At 35.3% G+C, this 26443-nt stretch overlaps 2 protein-coding genes across 3 annotated transcripts; one reads left to right on the plus strand and one right to left on the minus strand.

Moving 5' to 3' along the window:
• The first annotated feature begins 6830 nt into the window (after positions 1-6830).
• Positions 6831-13403, plus strand: LOC144850226 (programmed cell death protein 6-like). Its single transcript, XM_078707462.1, has 5 exons — positions 6831-6967; positions 9892-9953; positions 10046-10249; positions 10644-10753; positions 12074-13403. The coding sequence occupies exons 1-5, from the start codon at positions 6897-6899 to the stop codon at positions 12173-12175; spliced, it is 549 nt and encodes a 182-aa protein (XP_078563588.1). The 5' UTR covers positions 6831-6896; the 3' UTR covers positions 12176-13403.
• Positions 13404-14043: 640 nt separating this feature from the next.
• On the minus strand, positions 14044-26387 carry LOC144849705 (ankyrin repeat and SAM domain-containing protein 6-like). 2 transcript variants are annotated; one of them, XM_078706716.1, is made up of 12 exons: positions 25480-26387; positions 22503-22744; positions 22038-22135; positions 21702-21865; positions 20816-21044; positions 18710-18756; positions 18234-18386; positions 17505-17709; positions 17169-17265; positions 16567-16826; positions 16147-16214; positions 14044-15660 (listed from the first exon to the last, which is right to left on the minus strand). In XM_078706716.1, exons 1-12 carry the CDS (start codon positions 26029-26031, stop codon positions 15523-15525), a joined length of 2253 nt encoding a protein of 750 aa, XP_078562842.1. In that variant the 5' UTR covers positions 26032-26387; the 3' UTR covers positions 14044-15522. The 2 variants fall into 2 exon arrangements, with proteins under 2 accessions (XP_078562842.1, XP_078562841.1); XM_078706715.1 differs by having other exon boundaries at positions 22503-22752; positions 25290-26387.
• Between the last annotated feature and the right edge of the window lie 56 nt (positions 26388-26443).

The following is a 26443-nucleotide window of genomic DNA, read 5'->3' on the forward strand; positions in this document are numbered from 1 at the left end:
TATGATATTTATGATGTAAGGATGAATTACGTAATACACGTATAAATAGACTATTATCAGATGTTTAGTCATGTACTACTTTGTGGCGTAACGAATAATGCTCAGGGTTGGGTGCTTTCAGCTCTAGTAGATTGGGTTCGAACCTCTACGGATACTTTTTTTAATGGAAAATAATGAATATTGTTTTTTCTTTTATTTTGAAAAAGAGATATTTTGAGGGTTGTGAATGTCAGGCCTAAACAAGAGGACCTTTTTTAAAATCAGAAACAAAGTTGCATGGTATTATTTTCCATTAAATAGACTGCCATAAAACCTCGAAAAGAAGCCCATGTGCTCCTTCATTTTTAATCTTGGCTGCGCTTCTTTTCCACATGGAGTTCTTTTCGAGATTACTTTTGCAAACTAAGAGGAGCTGCTGGGTTCCAAAATGTTTTATTTACATGATTTGTACAATCGTCTAATGTAAAGATTAACAACATCAAGATTTAACAGTGTGGCGTGTTGACCGCGAATGGCTAACATACCATCTCCCTCATAATTCACCTGTACAAACTCATTTGCATAACAACGTCGCACGACATACCAAACTGTTTAAAATAGAGCTGCAAGGTCCCCGGAAATAACATCTATTATTTTTTTTAACAACATGTATAAGAATCTTCAGTACCCCGCCATGCTTGTGGATGAGCAAAGACAAAAATAGAGCTGCATAGGTTCCCGCCCGAAAAAAATGCACTTTACATGATTTGAAATTATATGAAACAAAACTATATAAGACTCACCAGGACAATAGAGCTTGTCCCCGGAAATTGCACCTATTCATTGAAATATGAAATTAAATATTATTCTCTAGTACTAGCCCACCATGGTTGGGGCAGACAAACTATCTGTTTAAAACATGTTTATGGGACGGTGCGGCCATACACACCAAGTACCAAAAACGTTTATTCATAACATATTACTCGGACATTTCGCTACCAATGTAGAAACATTGATTACAAAATCAAAATTTAACAGTGTGGCGTGTTGACCGCGAATGACTAACAATACCATCTTTTCCACTACACCTGCACAACCATTGCATAACAACGCACGGCATAGCATACCGTTTCGTACACCTGCGATGAAAATATTAAATTCAATTTCTTTTAAAATTGAGGGCGGTAAACATAAAATTTAGAAGATCGAATACAGGTTGGAAAAAAAAATTAAATAAAAAAAAAGATGTTAAATGTGCTCTCCCTGCCTCAGCACTAAGGCCCTGCCACAGCCTTTTGGGGTCGTTTCCAGCACATCACCAGATGCATTGATGTTGTCGCCTCATGATGTGTGGTGGAAAGGGGGACGTATAATTCTGTGAACCCCAAACACAGTGGTCGCATACCTTTAACTCTATTCCACCGACCAGCGTGGGAATCGAACCCACGACATACGTGTTGTAAACACGACGCTCAGACGACTGAGCTAACTGATCATTTTGGTTTTAAAAAGGTTAATAAGATAGGTATGACGTACTGATGAATTACGTAATACACGTATAAATAGACTATTATCAGCTATTTAGTCATTTTCATTTCATTTCATTTCTTTTCATTTATTTCACTATCATCATCGCAGCCTTAGCTGAATTACAAAGATATTTACATTTTCTCAATATTAAAATTTGTATAAAAGTATAAAACCAATGATAATTATATATAAAAAAGGAGGCAATTTACACAAGAAATACAATACAGGAACATTCAACAAGTTTAGCATTAAAATATTAAAATAGAAAAAAAAACACCAAAAAGGACCAATAAGAATTGCATAGCTGTACTGGATGATATATAATGATTATTCATTTAGAAGCGAGATAAGGTATGGTATTGCACTTTTTCTATATCTTTCAACTCTGCATTTGGGTTGTTGATACTTTACACGTCTTAGTTTCATGTTACTTACATTCTTCACTGGAAACCATTTTCCAAAATGAATACTTTTTGAACAATTCAGAGCAAACTTATAGCATAGATTACGCCTTCTATCAGATAAAGTGTCTAAAGAAAGGTCATTGAGTGCTTGGTCATAACATATGTAGTCATTACACAATATTATTCTGCAAGCCCTTTTTTGGACAGATTCTATCATATCACTTTGTTTCTTAGTGAGACTAGAATGCCATACTGGGACAGCATATTCAACACTTGGTCTTATGTAACTCTTAAATACATCTACAAGATCAAATTTCGGAAGATTGAACTTTCTTAATCTACACAATATATGCAGACGTCTGCTGGCTTTGGATACAATTTCTTTAACATTACGGTCCCATTTGAGGTTGGCTTGTATCCATAAACCTAGTAACTTAGTTTCATTAACGATTTCAATTGTAGCATTACCAATCAAAAGGGGTTCATGTTCATATTGATTTCTTTGAAAGTTAAAATACATAGTTTTACATTTAGTTGGGTTAAGTTTTAGTTTGTTTTCATTAGACCATACATTCAGTAAAGCAACATCATTCTGAATTGAGGAAATTTCATCCTTTTTTACTATCTGTCCTATGCACAAATCATCTACATATTTCCAAGTTTTACATGGCGAGTCTTGCATGGCATCATTAATTAGAGCAAGAAAGATCATAGGCCCAAGGAGTGTGCCTTGAGGGACGCCACATGTTAGATTAACACTCATTGATAATGTAGATTTATAGCGTACTTGTTGGGTTCTGTTTGACAAAAAGCTAATTAACCACGGTACAATTTCAGGTCTACAGCCAAGTGTTACTAATTTAGAAACTGCTATTGTGTGGTCAACACAATCGAATGCTTTACTAAAGTCAGTTAAAACTAACTGACCAACAGATTTGGGAATGTTACTACCTTCATAGAACACATTTAGTAGATCAGCCAAATTATGGGTTGTAGAAAAGTGTTTACGGCAACCATATTGGTTGTTATCAAGATTTTTCTCGATATCTGTTAAGAGCCATTTTTTAATGAAGCCCTCAGCTACCTTAGCTAGGATACATGTAAGCGAGATTGGTCGAAATTTGTCAACCCTAGTACAACCATTTTCTTTGGGAACCGGAGTAACAATAGCATCCTTCCACATAGTTGGGACATGACCCTCACTGAGGGAGGCATTTAAGATATTAGTCATAGGGATGCTTAGTTCGCATGCAAAATCTCTTATTAATCTGTTAGGCACATTATCAGGGCCCGGGGCCTTATTTACTTTAACTTTCCTTAATTGATTGTACATTTCCCATTCTTTTACATTAGGGGGTTTATTGGCAGGTAAATACGTAGGAAGCTTACATAAATCAATACTAGGTCTGCTTTGGGAAGTTATAGCAAAATGGTTGTTTACAAAATTACTTATACCATGATAGTCATCCTGCGGAATATCCTCTACACTAATAAGTGGTTGGGGTTTAGTTTTATTAGCTAACATCTGCACGCCTTGGTGCCATTTATGGGGATTAGTGGCTTTTAAGTTTAATAAACGTTCATTGTAAAAGTTCATTTTGTCTTTCTTGATCACTTTTTGTACCATATTCCTATAGAATTTCCATTGCAGCGATTTACCATGATTAGTAAAAGCGTGTTGACGTTTCATTATAAGATCCTTTGCTTGTTGCGAAATCCATGGCTTATCAGTTGGATGTATCTTAATGGATTTAACCGGGAAGAATGTGTTGATAGCAGAAGTCAATGACAAATAAAATGATTGCGTTTTCTGTTCAGTATTACTCGCGTTAATAACCTCGTTCCAGTCATGGGTAGTTATCCAACGGCCAAATTCTTCAACACTTCTCGCTTTCATTGGTCTGATTACACGCTTTTCGATTTTGTTGCTATTCGTCCTTGTAGTTGCTGACAACAGAACACAATTATGATCGCTAGCACCCATCGGCGACACAATTCGGGGATTGCAATAATACTGCTTCAGATTGGTGGCTATAATATCTAGTATTGCATCACCTCGCGTTGGTTCTTTCACAATTTGTTTTAGGTTATGTGCACGGCATAGTGGGGCTAGGTCAGTTCTGTTCAGGTCCCCCATAATAATGAAGCCAGCGTCTGGGTGTTTAAGTTTAAGACTGTCAAGAGATTTAATAATATGATCCAAGAGCAGTTGTTGGTCAGAAGAATTAGGTGGAATATATATTCCACAAACTATAATAGAGGATACAGCTCTGGGGAGCCTCTTCGGTCTTATAAAAACCCAAACACACTCTAGCTCTTCGGGTACTACTATTTCAGGTATTCTTCGCGACAGAAATTCAGAATTAACATATACGGCCACTCCACCACCCTTCTTATGCGTTCTATGATAGGTATAAATATTGAAGTTGTTAATCATCAGTGCATCATCTGTTATTTGCGGTGTTTGCCAAGTCTCTGTGACAACTGCTAAATCAATACAATTTTGAAGTAGAAGGGTTTCTAGTTCGTCCACACGGTAGATTAAAGAACGCGGGTTAGTCAGGAAAATTGATGGGAGTGATGGCTGTAACTTTGTATAGTTGACTTTACGAAGTGAATTAGGGAATAAACTACTTAGAAAACGCCCTCGCTTGTTGTCTATATAATCAGAAGCACGTGTAACAGTGATAATAGTGGGAATTTTTCTGCGTATATTTACACCACCTCTTCTACCTCTACTTTTACGATAGATGCCAAGATTATTCAGCTTAGTGAGGGTTCCCTTAGGTAGGTATTGCACCTTATTACGACGTTTAATGAAGGCTGATCCAATATAAAATAGCTCATGTCTGGAATAACGAGTCATTTTGGCTTGCTCAGTGGCTTGTGTATCATTCCAATATAAGAATTAAATCCCTCTTCGTTAAAATTTGAGAACTTATCTCACCCCAACAACAGCAGTACAGATACAATGTTAAAAAGGGAAATTATCTCAATCCAACACCAACAGTACAGTTAAAATGTTAACGGGTGGCGTAACGGGTAATCCTCAGGTTTGGGTGCTCTCAGCTCTAGTAGGTTGTGTTCGAACCTCTACGGGTATTTTTTTTTTATGGAAAATAATGAATATTGTTTTTTCTTTTATTTTCAAAGAGAGATATTTTGAGGGTTGTAAATGTCAGGCCTAAACAAGTGGAACTTTTTTTAAATCAGAAACGAAGTTTCCTGGCATTATTGATGTAATGATGAATTACGTAATACACGTATAAATAGACTATAATCAGCTGTTTAGTCATGTATTACTTTGTGGCCTAACGGGTAATGATCAGGTTTGGGTACTCTCAGCTCTAGTAGATTGGGTTCGAACCTCTACGGATATTTTTTTCATGAAAAATAATGAATATTGTTTTTTCTTTTATTTTGAAGGAGAGAGATTTTGAGGGTTGTAAATGTCAGGCCTAAACAAGTGGACCTTTTTTAAAATCAGAAACAAAGTTGCATGGCATTATTTATGTAATGATGAATTACGTAATACACGTAGGCCTATAAATAGACTATTATCAGCTGTTTAGTCATGTACTACTTTGTGGCGTAACGAGTAATGCTCAGGTTTAGGAACTCTCAGCTCTAGTAGATTGGGTTCGAACACATCTACGGATATTTTTTTTTAATGCAAAGTAATGAATATTTTTTTTCTTTTATTTTGAAAGAGAGATATTTTGAGGGTTGTAAATGTCAGGCCTAAACAAGTGGAACTTTTTTAAAATCAGAAACGAAGTTTCCTGGCATTATTGATGTAATGATGAATTACGTAATACACGTATAAATAGACTATAATCAGCTGTTTAGTCATGTATTACTTTGTGGCCTAACGGGTAATGATCAGGTTTGGGTACTCTCAGCTCTAGTAGATTGGGTTCGAACCTCTACGGATATTTTTTTAATGAAAAATAATGAATATTGTTTTTTCTTTTATTTTGAAGGAGAGAGATTTTGAGGGTTGTAAATGTCAGGCCTAAACAAGTGGACCTTTTTTAAAATCAGAAACAAAGTTGCATGGCATTATTTATGTAATGATGAATTACGTAATACACGTAGGCCTATAAATAGACTATTATCAGCTGTTTAGTCATGTACTACTTTGTGGCGTAACGAGTAATGCTCAGGTTTAGGAACTCTCAGCTCTAGTAGATTGGGTTCGAACACATCTACGGATATTTTTTTTTAATGCAAAGTAATGAATATTTTTTTTCTTTTATTTTGAAAGAGAGATATTTTGAGGGTTGTAAATGTCAGGCCTATGAATAAGTGGACCGTTTTTAAAATTAGAAACAAAGTTGCATGGCATTATTTTCCATAGACTGCCATAAAACCTCGAAAAGAAGCCCATGTGTTCCTTCATTTTTAGTACTCTTGGGTGGGTTTCTTTTCGAGATTACTTTTGCAAACTAAGAGGAGCTGCTGGGTTCCGCCCGGAAAATGTTTTATCTACATGATTTGAACAATCTTCTAATGTAAAGATTAACAACATTTTAAACATTGACTCTGCAAAAGGGAACACATTGTTTCTTAAATTAAGTGACTTTATTTCTATATACCAATGTGCTCCACTGGCGCAATATTGGGTCCACTTGAGCACAGTGTATAGAACATACAAAAAGATATTAAAGTTCAGTGACTTATTTCTATTTTATATCACTGTGCTCCACTGGCGCCAAATTGGGTCTACTTGAGCACAGTGTATTAAAATACGAAAATATATTTAAATTAGTGACTTATTTCTATTCTATATCACTGTGCTCCACCGGTGCCAAATTTGATCCACTGAACCAGTTACTGTAGTACTATTTCTATTTCTGAAGTAAATAAAGGCATAAATGGCGCTCCGTAGAGAAGTAGAGAATGCTCCATATTACACAGTAAGCTTCTGCTGCCAGAGAGAGGGAACCAGGACTAGGCCTAGCTAATAAAACCCCCTAAAATATGGCTTACAATTATCAACAACAATACCAGCCTCCCCCACAACAGCCAGATCTTTGGGGAATATTTCAAAGGTATAGGTTTTATAATTTTTATCAAATTATGGAATGTAGGCTAGGCTAGGCCCTACTTATAGTAGGCTACTACTAGGCCTAGTACTACTAGGCCTACTACTACTAGCTAGGCCTACTACTACCTAGCTAGGGCCAGGCTAGACCGGGGCTTAGCTAGCTAGGCCCAGGCCAGAGGCCTAGTCTAGGCTATGTCCCTAGCTAGCTAGGGTAGGCCTCTAGTAGGTAGGCCTACTAGGCTATAGGCCTACTCTACTTGCTAGGCTAGTTATGGCCAGGCCTAGGCTGTAAGCTCTAGTAGGGCCAGGCCATACTCCTCCTCCTACTAGCTAGATAGGCTAGCTAGAGGCCTGACCTAGGCCTATATAGTATAGAGTAACTGGTAAGGTAGAGAAGGATAGGCTAGCTAGAAAAGAGTAGGCCTTTAGAGGCCTATAGAAAAATAGGCCTAGATAGATATAACCTACTAGTTAGTAGAGTAGGAAGGAAGGAGGCCTAGTATAGTAGTAGACCCTATAGGCTTTAGTAGGCTAGCTGGCATAGCAGTGTTTGCTGATAATTTATATATCGCGATGGTTAGGATTCCGGAACTCAACTGCCCATTGTAACAGATTCAACCACTGAGAACTAAAACCTAATAAACCAAAAAAAAACGGATGCTAGTCAAGTCGCCCCATCGCAAAGTCGCCCCATACAAAGTCGCCCCTTACACAGTCGCCCCATCGCAAAGTCGCCCCAAAACAAAGTCGCCCCGACAAAGTCGCCCCATCGCAAAGTCGCCCCATCGCAAAGTCGCCCCAACGCAAAGTCGCCCCATCGCAAAGTCGCCCCATCACAAAGTCGCCCTATCGCAAAGTCGCCCCAAAACGTTAAAAAATAGTTTACAAGTGCGTAAAATGTCGCAATGATACACAAAATAACACGGAACGTGTATGCATAAAAGGTGAAGCCCCGCCATGTAGTCTCAGGTTACACGATCGGCACGCACCCCCATAATCAGAGAGGAAACCCCGACTAATCACTCCGCGGTCGCACTAACGTGCTAGCTTACCAGACAGAGGGAATCCCCCGTAATTACTCCGCCGTTGTCGCACTACAACGCACCATCTGAAGATGGGGAAACCCCGCCGGAGTTTTACGATGATATCAGTCGCGTTCGAAATCGGTCGCGTTTAATTTTGGTCCCGATAAAATGATGTTATACAATCTAGATTATTTTTACTTTGGTCGATGAATATTTATTATTATTATTAGGCCTATATTAATAATTGATTTTTGTTTCTATTTTACAGGTCAGTATGATGAGAAAGATGTGTGCCTTAAAAAATGACAATTTGTAAACATAGTTTAAGATTATAGTATTATCCAGCATAATGTCATTTAACAGTACATAATTATTTAAATGTGAAATATTTTATAGGAAACGTAGGCTGCGTCTGTGTCTTTTATTTTATTCGCCGTACGTCCGTGTCCGTGCCTCTTCACTGTCTTGTTTAATTTAAAATTAAATATACACCCGATATGGTAACTAATTTTAAAATCATATTAAATTAACATTTTTGAAACTATAAATCAGGGATAATCTTTTTAGAACTTTCAAACAAGGGACTATAGGCCTATTTCTTTAATGATTTTTAAAAAGCACATCACTCCATTAAAACCTGTAAAATAAAAATTAAAACACAAATTATGTATATAATAGGATAAACATTATAATGTATACGACCAAAGTAACAACGCAATCGATAGCAAACGCAACCGACTACAGCGTACTACTAGCGGCGGCGCTTCATAATCATACCGAAATAAAACCGTGGGCGACTTTGCGATGGGGCGACTTTGCGATGGGGCGACTTTGCGATGGGGCGACTTTGCGTTGGGGCGACTTTGTAATGGGGCGACTTTGCGATGGGGCGACTGTGCCGGGGCGACTTTGTTTTGGGGCGACTTTGCGATGGGGCGACTTTGTATTGGGCGACTTTGTATGAGGCGACTTTGCGATGGGGCGACTTGACTGGATCCGAAAAAAACATCCCTCTAGGCAATGGTGGGTAAAGACGATGATGGATAAAAGATGATTATTGATGGTGATTAAAGGACAATTTTTTGAATTAAAAAGAAAAATGAAAAAAATTTAATCAAGAATTGAACCTACAAAACCACTAGACCCCCAAGCCCCAGTACCATAGCACTTAGTCAGCCAACCAGTCGGAAAAATTGGTGTTAAACTTTGTACATGAGGTTATAAAAGCGTGTATGCATGAGTGATTTTCAATTGACCAATCAATTGCGTTGATTCTGCCGGAAAAAAAACCACTTTGTTTATGTATGCCATCGTTCCATCTCGATGTAGTAGCGCAAAGATAAACTTGATTGACTAATCTTCAAACTAGCCTAGTAGTTGTCTCACTAATGACTCACTCACTCACTAATGTACTGTTGAAATTAAATCTCAACCATACAGTGACCACATGAAATTTATGAAACTGCCATCATTAGCATTTCGAAGAAAGAGGTCTTGCTGCTTACAGATTTTTAGAATGATAAAGTTAATCCGGGTGTCTTTTTTGAATTAGCATCATCTACTGTAACTAGAGGCCACAATTTTAAAATTAAAAAAGTTCATAGTAAATCAAAACACAGACAGAAATTCTTTTCAATATCTGCAGTAAATGATTGGAATAGTTTGCCATATCATATAGTAAATGCATCGTCTATCAATAATTTTAAAACCCACCTTGAAACACACTGGAAAACCCACAACCTAAAGTTTGAGCCATATAACCAAGATGTTCAAAGAGAGACTCACATTATTATAGATATATATACATACATTATAGTCTAATGGTTTAAAGTAATTCAAGGTAAAGACAAAAGGCATGGACCATGGTGAATAATGTTGATATATATTTCTATCATTTTTGCAGGGTTGATAAAGACAGGAGTGGAGCAATCTCTGTAAATGAACTGCAACAGGCTCTTTCAAATGGTATTTAATTGCACTTACAGTATGATGGTGGGTATTATTTATAGGCAATGATTGTTGATTAACAATCAGTCTGATTTACTCTTTTTTTTTAGGAACTTGGACGCCATTTAATCCTGAGACTGTCCGTCTGATGATTGGAATGTTTGACAGAGATAACAATGGCACTATCAACTTTCAAGAATTTGGAAGTCTATGGAAATATGTAACGGACTGGCAGACTACGTTCCGTGCCTATGACAAGGATAATTCGGGGTCAATCGATAAGAATGAATTGAAGATGGCATTGACTAGTTTTGGTAAGGAATAATTCTTGCATTTCCAGATGTATTTAATCAGCCATGCTAAACACCATGCATGCCACACAATGTAAAGCTCTGTCTACACAATCAAACTAGTTTGACAAAATATGCCCAAATATAGTAGTGATATGCCCAAATATAGTAGTGATATGAAAATCATTACATTTTTTTGTCACGTAAAGTTTGATAGTGTAGACAGAGCTGTATACAATACAAAATAGTACCAAACGCACTGTATATTGTGTAGTATTTAGTAGGACCCACATGCATCATATTTCAGTGTGGTTAGATTCACTACTTAGCCTAGTGTACATTGTCTAGTAAAACCAATTGATTCAAGGTTTCACAACATTAGGCGCTATATAATCCAGGATATTATTATCTTTTGTAGGGTACCGTTTGTCTGATCGATTTTACGACATTTTAATCCGAAAGTTTGACAGATCTGGTCGGGGTGTTATCGCGTTTGATGACTTCATCCAGTGCTCTGTTGTAATACAGGTAATTTTTGTTGTTTTTTAAGACAACTACTGAAGAACTATTTATTCATGATAGGTGGAGGAACATTAAGAATAGGTTGGAAATTAGCAAGCTGCTTCTTAGGGTGGTGAATTGAGAGTGAACAAAAAAGTTAAATTAATAACTATCTATATATTAATATATATAATTATTATATTAATTATTTTAATATATATCTATAATTAATTTATCTTGGCTTTTATTCTTAAAAGATAATTGGAAAAAAAATTGTGATTCTGTACGCAAGTTTCATGTAGGATGAATCTATATTATTACTATTATTATTATCTGTTTACGTTTATTTATTTTTTCCTACCATTCTCTCATGCTGAGCTAGACATTAACAAACGCTTTTCGATATCACGACCAAGATCAAGACGGTTGGATTAATATTGGCTTTGAACAATTCCTCAGTCTCGTCTTTAGTGTCAAGTCCTAGCAGAAACCCACCAATGGTATAAAATGCAACAAGTTCTGAAAATAATATTATCCTGTTTGCGGTGTTAAAACTAACAAATTAGAGATGAAGGATTTTCTCCTCTTAATCCTAGAGCATGTTTATATTGGATTTGAGAAAGTCTCTGGTCTTTAGAGGTCCTATCATTTTGTCCACATGCAGGATCACATCATCACATATTGTTGAAAATATTTTAAAAGTTTTTTTTTTTAAATTTAATTATTAATGTTCTATTGTAATTTGTGTATGTTTAAGGGTCCTCACTCGACAGTAATTTAGTTCACTTTTGGTTTTCCCTGTCTCATATTTCTCTGTAAATAAATCATAAATTCTAACATGATTGACTTGCTTGCAATGTTGTATCTAACATGAGGGATGAAGGTGTGTCAATTGTCTTTATTCCCATCCTTCCATCCTCTTCTTTAATCTCAACAACCTGTGTTACTGTGAAACAGAAACAAACTAACAATATATTTATCATTTAACAAGAAATATTTGTATTAAAGATGAGTTCAATAATATAATTCCAATTCTGATGCATGTTTTTATATTAAGATAAATTATTTGTTTACCTTTGTGTCAAGCTTTCACCAAACAGTGCTCATTTGTTTCGTCCACGACAGGGGCTGGGTACACTGGGTACTTGAAAGTGTACACATAAAAAAAATCTTTATCTTAATTTACAAAGTACATTATTTGGTTGATTGCATAGATATGGACACATTAAAACATTGAAGACTTGTACAAGCCTGGAAGAGCCTATAAGATGTCCTATTTAATATGCATGTCTTAAGATACATACATATAAAGTGTAAAATTAATATTTATCTTTTTTTCTGTTTCAGACCTTGTCAAACTCTTTCAAGATGTATGACACCAATCGCAATGGCTGGATCAATATTTCGTATGAACAGTTCCTGACGTTGGTATTCAGTACTAAAGCATAACAGGAACGTGTGCCTGCTTGGTGCCTTTCATCCAACACCATCTGAGCCTGTTACAGCAACATGTGTAAAGCCTTGTCTACACTACAAAACTTTGTGACGAAAAAAATGTGATATGTCCATATATAGACATGATGATGTCATATCACTACCATATTTGGTCTAGTCTACACTAGCAAACTTTACCAAACTTTTGTTTGCAAACTCTGGAGAAGTTGTTTAAAACTATAGTCTCTGTTTCTGGGAGCTATAATTTTGTTCACCTGCATGATCACATGACCACAAAGACTGTGATTTGATTGGTTGAATTCACAAACCTCAGCAGACATTTTCTAAAACTAGTTTTCTGTAGTTTCCCAACTGGTTTAACACTAGCAAACATTGAACATTTTTTTATTGCCAAACTCCGAGATTGACACTAAACTTTGCTAGTGTAGACTAGGCTTTATATCCTTTCACACTGTTGCGGAAATGGGTACCTATTGACCTTAGTTTGAAAATTGTATTGGACAAAATCAAGTTTTCCAACAAATGTTTTCACCGTATAATGTGATCTACAACACAATTTGGTTTATTTGTATAAACATCTTTTTCACAAGTGAGCTTATTTTGTTTTTAGGATTAGAGTATATAGAATTAGTAATGTAATGTATAATTGAATAAAATATATTATGGGATGACTAATAAACACTTTTTATAAAATTATTATCAGTAAAACCAAGAAAATTATATATAGCATGGTAAATGTTGTCAAATAAGAACAAAGGGAATTATATCAATTTTTGTATGTATAATATTTTTAATTTGGTAAGTGGTTGACTTATATAGATTAAAGAGGCATACTGTAGCTAGTAGCTTGGGAAGGAGGTGCATTGTTCTAGGTTGTTCCAGTACAGTACGTGTTTTTACCAAGAATAATAAAGTTGTAATTCCACTCTTTTATAGTTCTTACATAAGCTCTGTCTACACTATCAAACTAGTTTGACAAAGTGAGTAGTACAGTATATTGGAATTTGTATATTCGCACCATTTATTGTAATCTGTTCTAAAGCTCTGTCTACACTATCAACCTTTATGTGACGAAAAAATGTGATGTGCCCATATACAGTATGGACATGATTTCATATCACTACCATATTTGGGCACATCACACTTTTTTTTTAATCAAACTAGTTTTTGTGTGGACAGAGCTTTAAGTCTATAATGTGAATAAATTTGTTAACTGAAAGAAGTTTTGTTTGCTTTACATCATTTGTCCTAAATTTGAATTCGACCTACCATGGACCCACAGTGACCTACCATGAGGGGCAAGGGTTGAGATGTACAAGTATACTTACTCCTCTTGTGTCGATTTAATGGTACACCTACTTTAACCACACATATTTTAAGGTATAATGTGGAAAGGCCAATTTACAGAGACGAGCGGCAACTATAACAGAAAACTGCGTAGCTTGTCCCACGTCAAATCTGTATCTGTCCTAACCAGAAGCTGCCCATCCGCTCCGCTTTATGTGTAAATGGCCATAAGGAATAACATAGATTCTGTATTTGTTTAGCTGGATACCCACATCACTGAGAACACCTGTGAGTTATGTACTGGTTGGTCTATGCACCTTAAATTGCTGGTAAACAGAAGCAGTCATGTGGGTTCGATTTGGTCTTGTTTTTTATTTCGGTTTTTGTCAAATTTATCAATAGTATTTAGGTTTAAGGTTAATATGTTTCATGGTTTTCACAAGCACCTTGAGCACTTTAGTGGATATGTGCGCTGTATAAATCTTATTATTATTATTATTATATTGTTATCACCGTTACCACCCATCTGTGTAAATTGGCCTTTATGTGTAATTGAAATCTGTGATACTTAATAACAAACAATACTCATGTTTACACATAATTTAATAAGTATATAAATATGGTTAGTATTTGCATATATATCTATACAACTAATACAATTCTGAACTTAGCAGTTGTCTAAAAATACTCCATATAATACAAATTTTATGAAACACATTAAAAGTGTTCACATATTTCTACATTAATTATTACTGCCAAACAGAATATTTGGAATTCATTTAAATTATTGAGGGAGTTAAAACAGAATGTTTATGACAATACATATTAAAAGACTAATTCTAAATTCACCTAACATTTAATTGCAATATGAATAAAATTGAGTTGAGAAAATGTTGAACCAGTATAAAATGAGTTTAGTAAAATCGCTGTGTTTTCACAGATAATGCAATTTATATATAGGTTGATTTCTATCTAGAAAAAAATGTAACTAAATAAATATATAAATAAACACCCCTTCATATAATGTATTGAAGTTACTTAAATAGTTGTACTCATTACTTATATTTTTTAAATATATAAAAAAATTAAATAGTATTTAAAAAATGTTATTGGTCTATTTTCCCTGCCATTTGTAAATTTGTCTTGTTTTGTAGATTTTGTTTATTTTCAAAAATGAAAACCATGAAGGTGCTAGTTCATTTATTCCTTTTATCAAGGTACTAAAGCTTTATGCTAATATTCATATTATAAAATCCATAAATCCTATTTATTAATATTAAAAAAAACAATAACCACATCATCTAGTGTGTGGTCCTTACATATGTATAAGCCAAAATATCATTTTGAGTAATTCTTTTACCAAAATGTGCTGGTATATGTTTGAGTCTGCCTCCCCCACATACCCTGACCTAACTTTCAAAAGGGTGCAAGCCTGTCTATGGTAACTCAATGCATTGTTTACCACTGGTACCGTTGTAATCTGTTACATGGAAAGTACATTATAGGCCAAAATACAAAAAGTGTGTTAAACATGTACACAGTGATATAGATAACTACTGTGAAGTAGCTCTGCGTCAGGGAGCTATGTAATTGGTCAGTTCCAACCCTAGCCATCAGCGCAAGCTCGGTGGTCTAGAGGTATGAGTGCCAGAATAGTGATCTGGAGGTCATGGGTTAGAGTCTCACCCGAGAATTACTTTTTTATGAAGTGTTCTCAATATGTACATAAATGTACAATTACGTCATAGTACGGCAAACATCTGACCAGTGTTCATAAATAACCAATATTATATAACACCTAAATAAATTCCTGTCATTTGATTGGACGATTGTGGGTCACATGGCGTGCAATAGTACGCACTATTAAACGATCGTTTAATAGTACTTTTTTAAACATTTTGTGTTGCCTCGTTGATATAACCTTTCATCATTCACCTCATGCCATTATTTGTACCATTACACTCATAAACATTCATTATTTGTATACCGTTATATACTATTAATAATACTCCAAAGCATAGGCCATTGTTAATGTTATGCACTAGTTTGATAACCTATGTTTTGAAATCTCTATTTCTTCCCGAATTGAGTTCATTAATGGCAAGTAGCATACGACTTTGTGGTTCCGATTGCTTAATCCCGAGCTCAGTTAAGTCTGACTTATCCAAACTTAAGAATGCTTCCATGTCCACCTATAATGTTAAAATAGTCAATACAAATTATTAGTAACAAATTATTATTCAATAAATATTATTAAATATATATATTAAAACTAATATTAATATTCCCCTTATGACACTATGTATTGTTTAAGTGTGGTTCAATGTGCTGGGCGTTGTTCTACTGATCGTGAGATTGGGGGTTCAATGCATTGCTTGTATTCTTAGGCAAGACACTTTATTTACGATTGCCTCTCTCCACCCAGGTGTACAAATGGGTACCTGATAAGTTCAAGACACAACTTCCCCTTAACACTATGTTTAAAGGGCGTGTGTATGTTATTTTATAAGAAAGTTTTGCAGTTTTACACAATTGGTTTTTCCCACAATTTTATTGACTTTCCAAGTAAAATAGTAAAATTCCATCATTATCATTAAGTTTTCAATTTTGCCCTTACAAACCCTGTTACAGCATTAAATGTAAGAATTAAATGAATAAAAATCAAATGAATAATATACCTCTTGTTCTTCAAATATTGGTGCATATTTCTCTAGGGACAATTTTCTAAGTAACGCCGACAACTCGTCTAGGGGGAAATAAAATCAAAATGAATAAATATAAATAAAGATGGAAAAATTAATGAAAAATGAGTGGAGTCAATGATGATTGCCTACAAGAGCTCCTATCCGATGCAAACAATTCTCTTGACTAACACCTAAAGTTCTGCTGTCTTCATTATAAAACAAAAGTGTGATGTGCCCAAATAATATGACAGTGATATGATGTCATCACGTCAATGGGCACGTTTCTTTGTCACATAAAGTTTGAAAGTGTAGACAGAGCTTAAGACATAAGACTTTCTTTGATTACCTCTACCTAGGAGATTATGTTTTCACTCTTGTATGTGTTTGCCTGGTAGAAACTAAATTGAATCTTACCATCTTCACTAACACCGCTACTTGAGCTATGTTTCGGTTGAAGAGTTGAGCTGGCTTGGCTAGCTGAACTGTGATTTGATCCTGGTCTGCCCTTAGGGGATGGGGATGGTGAGGGGGTCAAGGTAGGTGTAGTGCTACCAAGAGAGGTACCACTAAGAGGTCGTTGCTTGGACGGAGTTGCAGAGCCTGAGATTGTAGAGGAAGTGGAACTGTTGTTTAGTCCCGATGTCTGAGATGTTGGTGAAACCGGGGAAGATGGCCTGTTGGATTGTACAAAGATTAAAATATATCAATAAAAATATAATGATAACAATATAAAGCAAGGTATTGTAAAGTATATAAGGTCAAGAGGTCAAGTGTAGGTAGAAGACACAATATGAATATTGTTAACCCTTCAGTAATTGACTACTGTATGCTAAAGCAGTTTTCTAAATAAGGGAGGGCCTGAAAATTAGTTGGGGAGGGGGTTCTGAAAATTAGTTGGGGAGGCCTGAAAAATTAGTTTGGGGGAGAGAAGATCTGTGAATATATGTTGCAGAGGAAACATTACACGTATTGAAACAAAGATCTCAGTAGTAAATAATGTTCAAAATCAAACTTACTCATTAAAGCTAACTTGTGATTTTGGACTTATTTTGAAGGCAGACTGCGGTAGGAAGGCAATGTCTGGATATGCTTTAGATTCTGGACTTTCTGGACCTGAAAGAACATGAATCCTGTTATTTTATATATCAATAACAACAATGAGATAAGATAATAAGAACAATAATCAAAAAAAACAAACTTATTAATGTGAAATTTATTGATAATACACAAACATGATTTTTATACACATTCATGTCACATTTCACTATGACTCACAGGACAAAGGTCAAAGGTAACTACAATCCAGATTTTTGTGATTTATTCTTATAGAATCCAATATATTTAATACATACCATGTTTTAATTCACTATTAATCTTGTTATGACTACCGGGTAGCCTAGTAGGCTTGTGTAGTCGACTTATGCTGCTAGCCCCACCTGATGAGTTCGGACTAGTGGTTGTGCTGAAGTTGTTTGAGTTGGACGGGCTAATGCTTTTGTTGTGTGGCCTTGTGAATAGACCTTTTGATTTCATATGAGGCTGTCTTGGACCAACATTCTAAAGAAAAAAAGGATTTTTTGGAAAAATAAAAAACATCAAACAGTTGATACTACTACAGTACTACTATTGCAACTGATAGTATATGTTTTGATTACATTTTTTGTAATACTAAAGCTTTGTCTACACTATAAAACCTTAAGTGACAAAAATTATGCTCATATATGGACACAATGACATATTATCACTACCATATTTGGGTACATCACACTTTTTTGTTAAACTAGTTGATAGTGTAGACAGAGCTTAAAACGAATTATATCATCCTTTGTATAGTTATTACTCACATATTGTCAAGGGTGAATGGAAACAAAAATCATTATCTAAAGCCTTGTCTACACCATCAAACTTTATGTGACAAAAAATGTGATATGCACATATATGGACATGATGATGTCATATCACTACCATATGTAGTCATATCACCACCATATATGGGCACATCACACTTTTTTTCTTAGTTTGATAGTGTAGATATAGCTTTAGAGCAGAGAGTGCAACACCTTAATGGTGTCTTATCTTACCTTGCCATTTGCAAGCATTGACAGGGACGTTCTTGATGCATTCATTGGACGTTTAGAGCGATCATTTGGGTCAAAGGTCGGTGGCGGATGAAATGGGGGAACAACTGGCAAGAGTTTATCACTTTGGAATGTACTCATTGGAGATAAAATGGACTGAAATAAAATGAATAACCATCAGAGATTAATTTCAATTGAGTTGAATTAATCACACTTGAATGAACTATTTATTTTTTAAGGATTTCACTTAAGTGTTATTTTCATGAAAACAACCTGTTTGAAAACAAAATTATATATTGTAAAAATGTGTTAACGTGAAATCTAGTCTGTCTGCAAGAATTACATTTAATTTTTTTGTTTGCATGATTTTAATGATTTTTCAATGTACACCTGGTCATGAAACAAACAAAGTTGATTTAATTTGATTTGACAAACTTGATACCTAGACTAGTTTTTAAAAGAAGCAGCAGCATACATACCAAAGACTGAATGGATTGACTCGTACTGCTAAGCCCACTATCATTACCTGAAAAATAATTACAAATAATGCTAATTCTTTTATAAGAATTTGCGACTTAATCAAGACGCAGTGCATTTCCAAAAGAAAAAATATGTGTTTATGCATTTACTGATATAGTGGTAATAATGGTCGAGCTGTTGACGCAAGGCTCCACCGCAAACCATATCTATACAATTGGCACAGGTTCAAGGCACTCCTCAACCATTGTTCTGGTGGTAGAACAAGTCTTTTCGGATAAGGAATTAAAACTGGTGGTGCAGCATTCACATCTGGCCCATGTGCACTTTAAAGAACTCAGTGCATCTTTCGAAAGAGTAGGGGGTTACCCCGTGTACTGGTACATCTCAGCCCCTGCCGTTTGTGGTAGGCGCTGCACAGTGACTGCCGTGGGATCGTAGAGAACCTAATAAGGGTTAAAGGGGGGTTCCGGGTTTAAAATGAATAGCAAAAAATGTAAAATATATTTGTTTGTCTCTTGAACGGTAAAAGTTTCAATTTATATAAGCGCCCAGTGAAGCAGAACGAAGGCTGTGAAATGAGGCCAGATTACAAGTGCAGCTACGGCAAAATCACACTGTGGTTACAGAATAGGAAATTCGTGAAATGGTCAATCTTCCGACGACTCGTTATCATTAACCATATCAAATACTTTTGTAAAATTATACTTATCTGATGTAATTTTAGTCGGTCTTCCCATTTATAAAGTCAATTTTTTATGAAAATCCATCAAAACAGTGAAAAATTAGATATGTTTGCACTTTACGTTTGCCGATTTTCGCACTGACTTAGGGAAAGCTTTCAAAATCAATGAAGCGTAACGTATACATTCCTGAGCGAGGAGAGCTAGACGACGATACACGTGCTCACTCTCTGCCCATGCCTGGCATCGTCACGTGATAAGCAGATACAATATACAATACCAAACTGGTCGGGTCGAGTATACCCCGTCTATAATCACAACATGAACGATGTACAGTATTTGATTGAAGGTCGACTCGACCTACCGGAATGGTATAGATAATATAGCTCGAATGAGAGAGTTGGAATATTATTTTGTAAACATAAGTATTGCTAATTTTAAAAAGTGTAGCCTATAGTAAAAGGCCTGGTAGTATCAATTCGCATAGGGTCTACTACACTAGCTAGCTCAATTTTTAACTGGGCCGGATCGGCTAGGTCTCCTTCCTACTACCTGGTCTACTTGCTTGATGCAGTATCCGCTTTTTTGGAGAGTAAACTAGGCCTATTTTAGGCCTACTTATTAGACGATCGGGACACCATACGTGCGGAAGGCGATCGGACCTCGTTTTGCCTCAATATTTACAGCCGATTTTGTAGAACGTTTTAGGGTTAGATTGTTTAGGAGTTTGGTTGATAGGATGGGTGTGGAATCCACTGAGTTTTGTTATTTATGGGCCAATCGTTTAGTAGTAGGCTAGCTAGGCCCATGATGGCCCCAATGTTTTAACGTAGCCATCGTGGCATGGAATTTAGGCTAGGCCTAGCCTAGTACGTGAAGCCGATATACGATCTGTACTATTCGAGGAATAAAAATAGTATAATTTATGACTCCGTAAATCTGTACTACTAGTAAATTTTGTATTTCATTAAATGTCAAATAAATATATGCTACTACTGTTATTATTACACTTTAGGCCTAGCTTAGAAAATCTACAAAAAATGTATTTCACAATGATCGGGTGGTCGTCGTTTGACAGGGGAGAGAGCTAGAGATGCAAGTTGACAAACACAACGTACAAGCTTGACGTCGCGAGTTTGGAATCCACTGATGACGTGATTTTGTGAATATCTCATGAATATTAATGAGCTTCCCTAAGCTGCTGAAAAACAGACTTTCCATGAATTTACCCTAAAATGTATATAAAATTTAATTTTTTTAATTTCTCGTTATTACTTCTTCATTCTGACATGTCTATATTGTTATAATATTTTTTATTTAATAAATAAACGATATTTAAAAGCAATTTTAAACCCAGAATCCCCCTTTAAGACTAAATAGATGTACAGTTCTTTTGTATTTTACACTATTTTTTTTCTTTCTTACTTATTATGGATTTCAAAAACAAATCATCTTTTTGTTCACTGGTTTTTCTTTTCTTTTTTCCATTTCTTTGTATGCTTGCATCTGACTTCTCTTTGTCGATGGATACAGCGGAATCAGTCACGTTGTTTTCATCATGGAATGGAGTGAGTTTAGTGGTTGTCATGCCAGACATTAACGTCCGAGACAACTTCAGATTTTGGAAACGATTTGATAATCGATTCCACCATGCCTAGATTGAGAAAACCAAAATAATATTTGTTTCAATTTTGACAAAGCCTAACATTAATTGTTAAACAGGGTCATTCCGAATTTTACAATATTTTTAGTTGATTTTCTGTTAATGACATAGATAATTAAGCAGGCTACACAAACCAACAGTGGTGTTGGTAGTCTATGAGTGCCGTTTACCTGGATAAACCAACAATAGCCCTTTCTCCTTGAATAGCGAGATATAACTCGAAAAGTAGACGTTTTCATGGAATCCCCCTCTCCACAAATGGTATAGTCCATGAACTATGCCCTCACAAACCACCATCATCATTACTTATCGAGTTATATCTCGCTCTTCGAGGAGAAAGGGCTATTGTTGGTTTATCTAGGTAAGCTAGGCACGAAATAGACTTAAAGATTACTAATGGGCTAAAAATTGAAATTTAAAAAGAATAGAAATTCACTCATGTAAACTGTAATGCTCAATTTTTTTTAACATACACTAGATTTGATCATTAGGAATTAGGAAGTATTTTGCTGTGACACCTAATTTGTTTACCCATTGATCATGTGCTACACATCACCATCTCCTTAACATTTCATCTGAAGGATAAAATACTGTTATAATTATATGGTGGTCTTAGAAAACTAGATAGCATAAAACTAATAGGCCTACCTTCAATCCCCCTTTTGGCTTCTCATCTGGTAGTGGCTTGTCAGATTTTGTAAGCCATGTTCCAGAACCGGTGTTGTTTTTTGGAGAGCGTGACGAGGCAGCAGAACCCTGGACAGGCATTGCTGCAGATGCCAACATCCGTGTCAATTCAGTGTCTGAATCAGCTGAAAAAAAACAACAAAGTTATATCTAAACATTTCGTAGACATACAACATAAAAGGCTGAGAATAGTTATGTGGTTGTAGGTTACTGTATCAGGGTCGTAGCTAGCATGATTATTTTATATTATGTAAATTGGGGAAAAAAATAACATGTACAAGACAATAAGGTACTTACGCAAACATATAACCAGATCAAGGGCTGTACATCGATCTTGGGCTTTGAGACTGGCATCGGCATTTTGACTCAGGAGAAATTTCACAAACTCTGTGTGCCTTTAATTAAAATGTAAGGTAGCTTATTAAAAGATTTTGTATCATTGTAAGGGTGTGTGGTTCGAATCAAACTCTTGTTGCATTGCTTGTATCTTTGGGCAAGATACTTTATTGACGTTTGCCCTCTCTGCCCAGGTGTGCAAATGGGTTGTACCTAGTAAGCTAAAGACACAACTTTGTGCCGATTACTAAGTGCATTATGGGAGTATGTTTCCATATGTGTTTGATCAAAAAATGACCAGGATAATAATATGTACTGCGATTAGTTTTCACAACAGTAGGTGCTTTTATATATATATTATTATTTTTATATCCATTACTCCAAACCCCAATCCATATCATTATTTTATATTATGTAAATGTTTACCTAAAAAATGTGGCTTGCATAAGAGAAGTCCAACCATTCTTAGAATCCTGTTTGTTAATATCTGCTCCACGATGTAGTAACATCTTGGCTATATCAATCCTTCCAAGCATGGCTGCTATCATAAGCGACGTTGCCCCCTCTGGTGACACAGTATCGACCTGTGTGGGGTCATCATCTAAGATCTGTGTTATAAGTCTGAGGTCACCAGTTTCTGCTGCTTCAATGATCTTTGGTTTTGATGTTGTTGGCACTGTATCAAGAACAAAAGAAACAAACAAAACTTGAATGATTTGTAAATGTCTATAAAATGACTGATGATTTTCCCACCCTAAAATGTTGTGTTATAGTAATCAGTGCCGTTAGGTACTTCATATAAGACATCACCAACAAATAAGGTCTCCATTATTTGTATTGTGGTACCATATATATATTTCAGCTTTGTTTTCTCTTTTGCTTTATATTCTGTCATATACTCATTTGTTTGCATGCGTTGCAAAGTTGTGTAGAGAGGAGAATAACAATACATGCTTCAAAATAATCACTGTATCTTATAGATGTTGAGAAATCAAGCATCTGTAAAATACAATCTGTGATTACAGAATATCTATCAGACTCTTTTTGTGTCCCTAATGTGTTTTCGTTAGTAGTTGCTTTGTACAATCTCCTCCATTGTGTATCAATATTTGCAAAGGTTTAAAGATGTACTGTTGTTGTTGATGTTTCTGTTGTTGAAATGCCATTTTATTGTCACATAATAGTTATCCACTTTGACTACAAATTGGATCTAAACAAAATTTATTTACCTTAAAACAACTGTAATTTAAAGCTGTTAGCCAATAGATATTTGGTTTAATTTAACCATTTATTATGTTATTTTATAAGTGAAAACATTTTTTTTTCTACGGAAGTGATTAACTTGATTAAAACTACAAAATAACCTATTCAAATTCTGATTTAATTAATCTTCATTTTTTGGGGGACAATACATCTTTAAAGGCATTAGATGAAATTTTAATTTGTAATTAAAGGAAAAGTGAGGAAATCTATGAATGAGAATGCTACACCAACAGAAATTCGAAATCAGAACATTTTGTTTGATATGCAGATGAACTAACCACTGGGGCTATCATAGAGTGGAGTGGAGTTGTGGCTTGGTGGTTATGATGCTTGGCTACCACTCCAAGGGCCCTGGGTTCAAGTCCCGTCACATGTCAGGATTTTTTCTAAGGACAAAATTACAACTCCACTCCCAAAGACTTTGTTTATGTAGAGCATCTTGTGTATATGTTTGTCTTGTGAACCTCTGAGGGTCCCTAACGATCAGCAATTGCTGGATGGATCACCCTCATTAAATATGGTGTAAAAAAAAAAAAAAAGTATTGTTCAATTGGATAGTGACTAATTAACACCCTTGGCATAGTGCAGTGGAACAACTTTTTTTATGAATATTGTTAAACTTTTTTTGTATCAGTTGTATTAATTCTAAGTTCCTTATAGTATCAGAAAAAAATTTCTTTTTACCATACATTATTTTTCTTAAATCGTGGAGAAATTGGTATAACTAATTCGTCTGCGTTTAAACAAATAAACACAATACACTGTCAGATATCAGATAATAGAGATAGGCCTTGATCTCTCTTAGCTGAACCAAGTAAACAAAAGAAATCCATACTTTGAATATATATTGTAGTACTTCAACATAAAGAGTTATTGTTTATTTTTTAAGCGAGGCTATACGTGGATCTTAAGATTATTAACAAACAATGCAAGAAAATGAATTCCTTTGTACACCTTTTATATCATAACAATGATGAATACAATGAGTTTACAGAACAAACTCAAAGATCTGATTACAATTTATTATACGAAAGTACATACTAGTACTAAACTACACTATCAAACTAGTGTGATGTGCCCTAATATGAAAGTGATGTGCCCAAATATGGTAGTGATATGACATCATCCTTTCCATCATTTTTTTGTGTCACATAATGTTTGATAGTGTCAACAGTAGCATTTAATAATTTCAATAAAGTATCTTTTAACATTTTTTAAACAGTTTCTTTCGGTTAGAATTTAGCAGCACCAACACCTATTAAGGGGACACATTCTGGACACAACGAAGTTTGCAATGTCCTTAACAAGGTTATCTCCTAAATAGGGGTGATGTACTGTACCAAAAAAGAAAATTTAATTTTGATTTTTTAAAAACGTTGAGACAGAATTTCTAAATACCACACCTGAAAACTAGAAATAATATATTCAAACAACAAATATATATTAAGACTGTTGAATTTCTTATAATATTGATACAATTGCGAATACACAAAGGTAGACAATGGCAGTGGTTAATCAAGCATGTAGTTTATTAGTGGTAATACAACAGATGTTGCTTTCTGCTAGTCAACAGGCTCAACAGATGGCAGCATTCAAACATACTTACGCCTCATTCGCACTAGAATTTGCCTTGGTCAAATTAACTGATTTACCAGCTGCGGTGACCAAGAAATGTAATAAATGCGCAAAAAAACTGAGCTGCATACACTCTCAAATTAAGCATAAGATTTATTTAGTATTATATGAATTTTATATATAAAATTAACAACATTCTGTTATAGCCATTTCAGAAACAATGTGTTCAAAATTAGTTTTGTTAACAAAACTTCCATAAATTTTGACAGCTAATTACATTATAAACTCCGTTTATATATATTTTTTTGCAGACTATTAATATTATTGTTAGTGCTCCCCATGATAGTTATCAAAATGTACTGATAATTGTCTTACCTATTTTTGGTCTTGTTGTTGTTTTCCTATCTAAATAGCCTGCTGCTTCTCGCTTACCAGCACACATTGCAACCTCGTAAGCTGTTTTACCGATGTAATTAGTCTCGTTAGGATCACAGCCTCGATCAACTAGAATCTGCGCTGATGTCATATGTCCATTCAGAGCAGCAAACATAAGCGCATTCCACCCTGTTGTTTCGTTCTTATGTTTTGGATTTGAACCGCGATCTAATAGCGCCCTCATTATGGCGTCATGTCCAAATTGTGAAGCTACTATCAACGGAGTCGCACCAATCCCTTTTGAGTAAAATCCTTGGTTAATATTACTTGTGCCATCATTAACGTCAATCCCTGTGTCAAGCAACCTTTTAACAACTGCTGTATGTCCAAAGCGCGCCGCTACAGTTAAGGCCGACGCGCCAAGGTTGTTCTTTAATTTAAAATCTGCTTTATTTTGCAATAATAATGCGACAACTTTATCGTGACCGTAACTAGCAGCCTGCATCAAGGCTGTCCAACCGTAAAAGTTCTTGCAGTCAAGTGCTGCTCCACCCATGATAAGTTGGCGGACGACATCCTCGTGTCCGTTAGCTGCTGCTAACTGGAGAGGTGTGATACCGGATTCTCCCTCAACACAATCAACTTTGATGTCGTTGTGTTGTAGTAATGTTTGTACCGTTGATAAGTCACCCTGCTCCGAGGCAGTACACAACTGTTTGCGAAAGTCACTGCTATACTCCATTGTGGCTTAGCATTGATCCTATGCTTAATTCTAGCACATCTATCTTATATACACTACCACTGGAACTCCTACTTAGCCAATGCATTCTGAATGTAAATAAATTAAACAGGTTCTGAAACTGCATTCAGACGGTCATAAATTCTTCAACAGACACTGCTCAATAACTCGTTCGGTCTTTAAGAATGTACTTAACAAAATCGTGATCTTTCTGGTAGAAATTAGTCATGAAAACAGTTAAAAATTACGTTCATTATTACACTGTTTATACTTGAATGGTTCATAGTTCAAAACAAAATATGTCAGTGTCTCTGAAAGTTGATTTATAATCAAAACAAATAACGAAATAAACATTACCAGATCACGTCTTCCGCCATACTTCGGAATTCTGAATTTCTGAAAGATAAGAAAAGAA

The sequence above is a fragment of the Antedon bifida genome, chromosome 8 (genome assembly GCF_963402885.1).
Source record: "Antedon bifida chromosome 8, ecAntBifi1.1, whole genome shotgun sequence".
NCBI lineage: Eukaryota > Metazoa > Echinodermata > Crinoidea > Comatulida > Antedonidae > Antedon > Antedon bifida.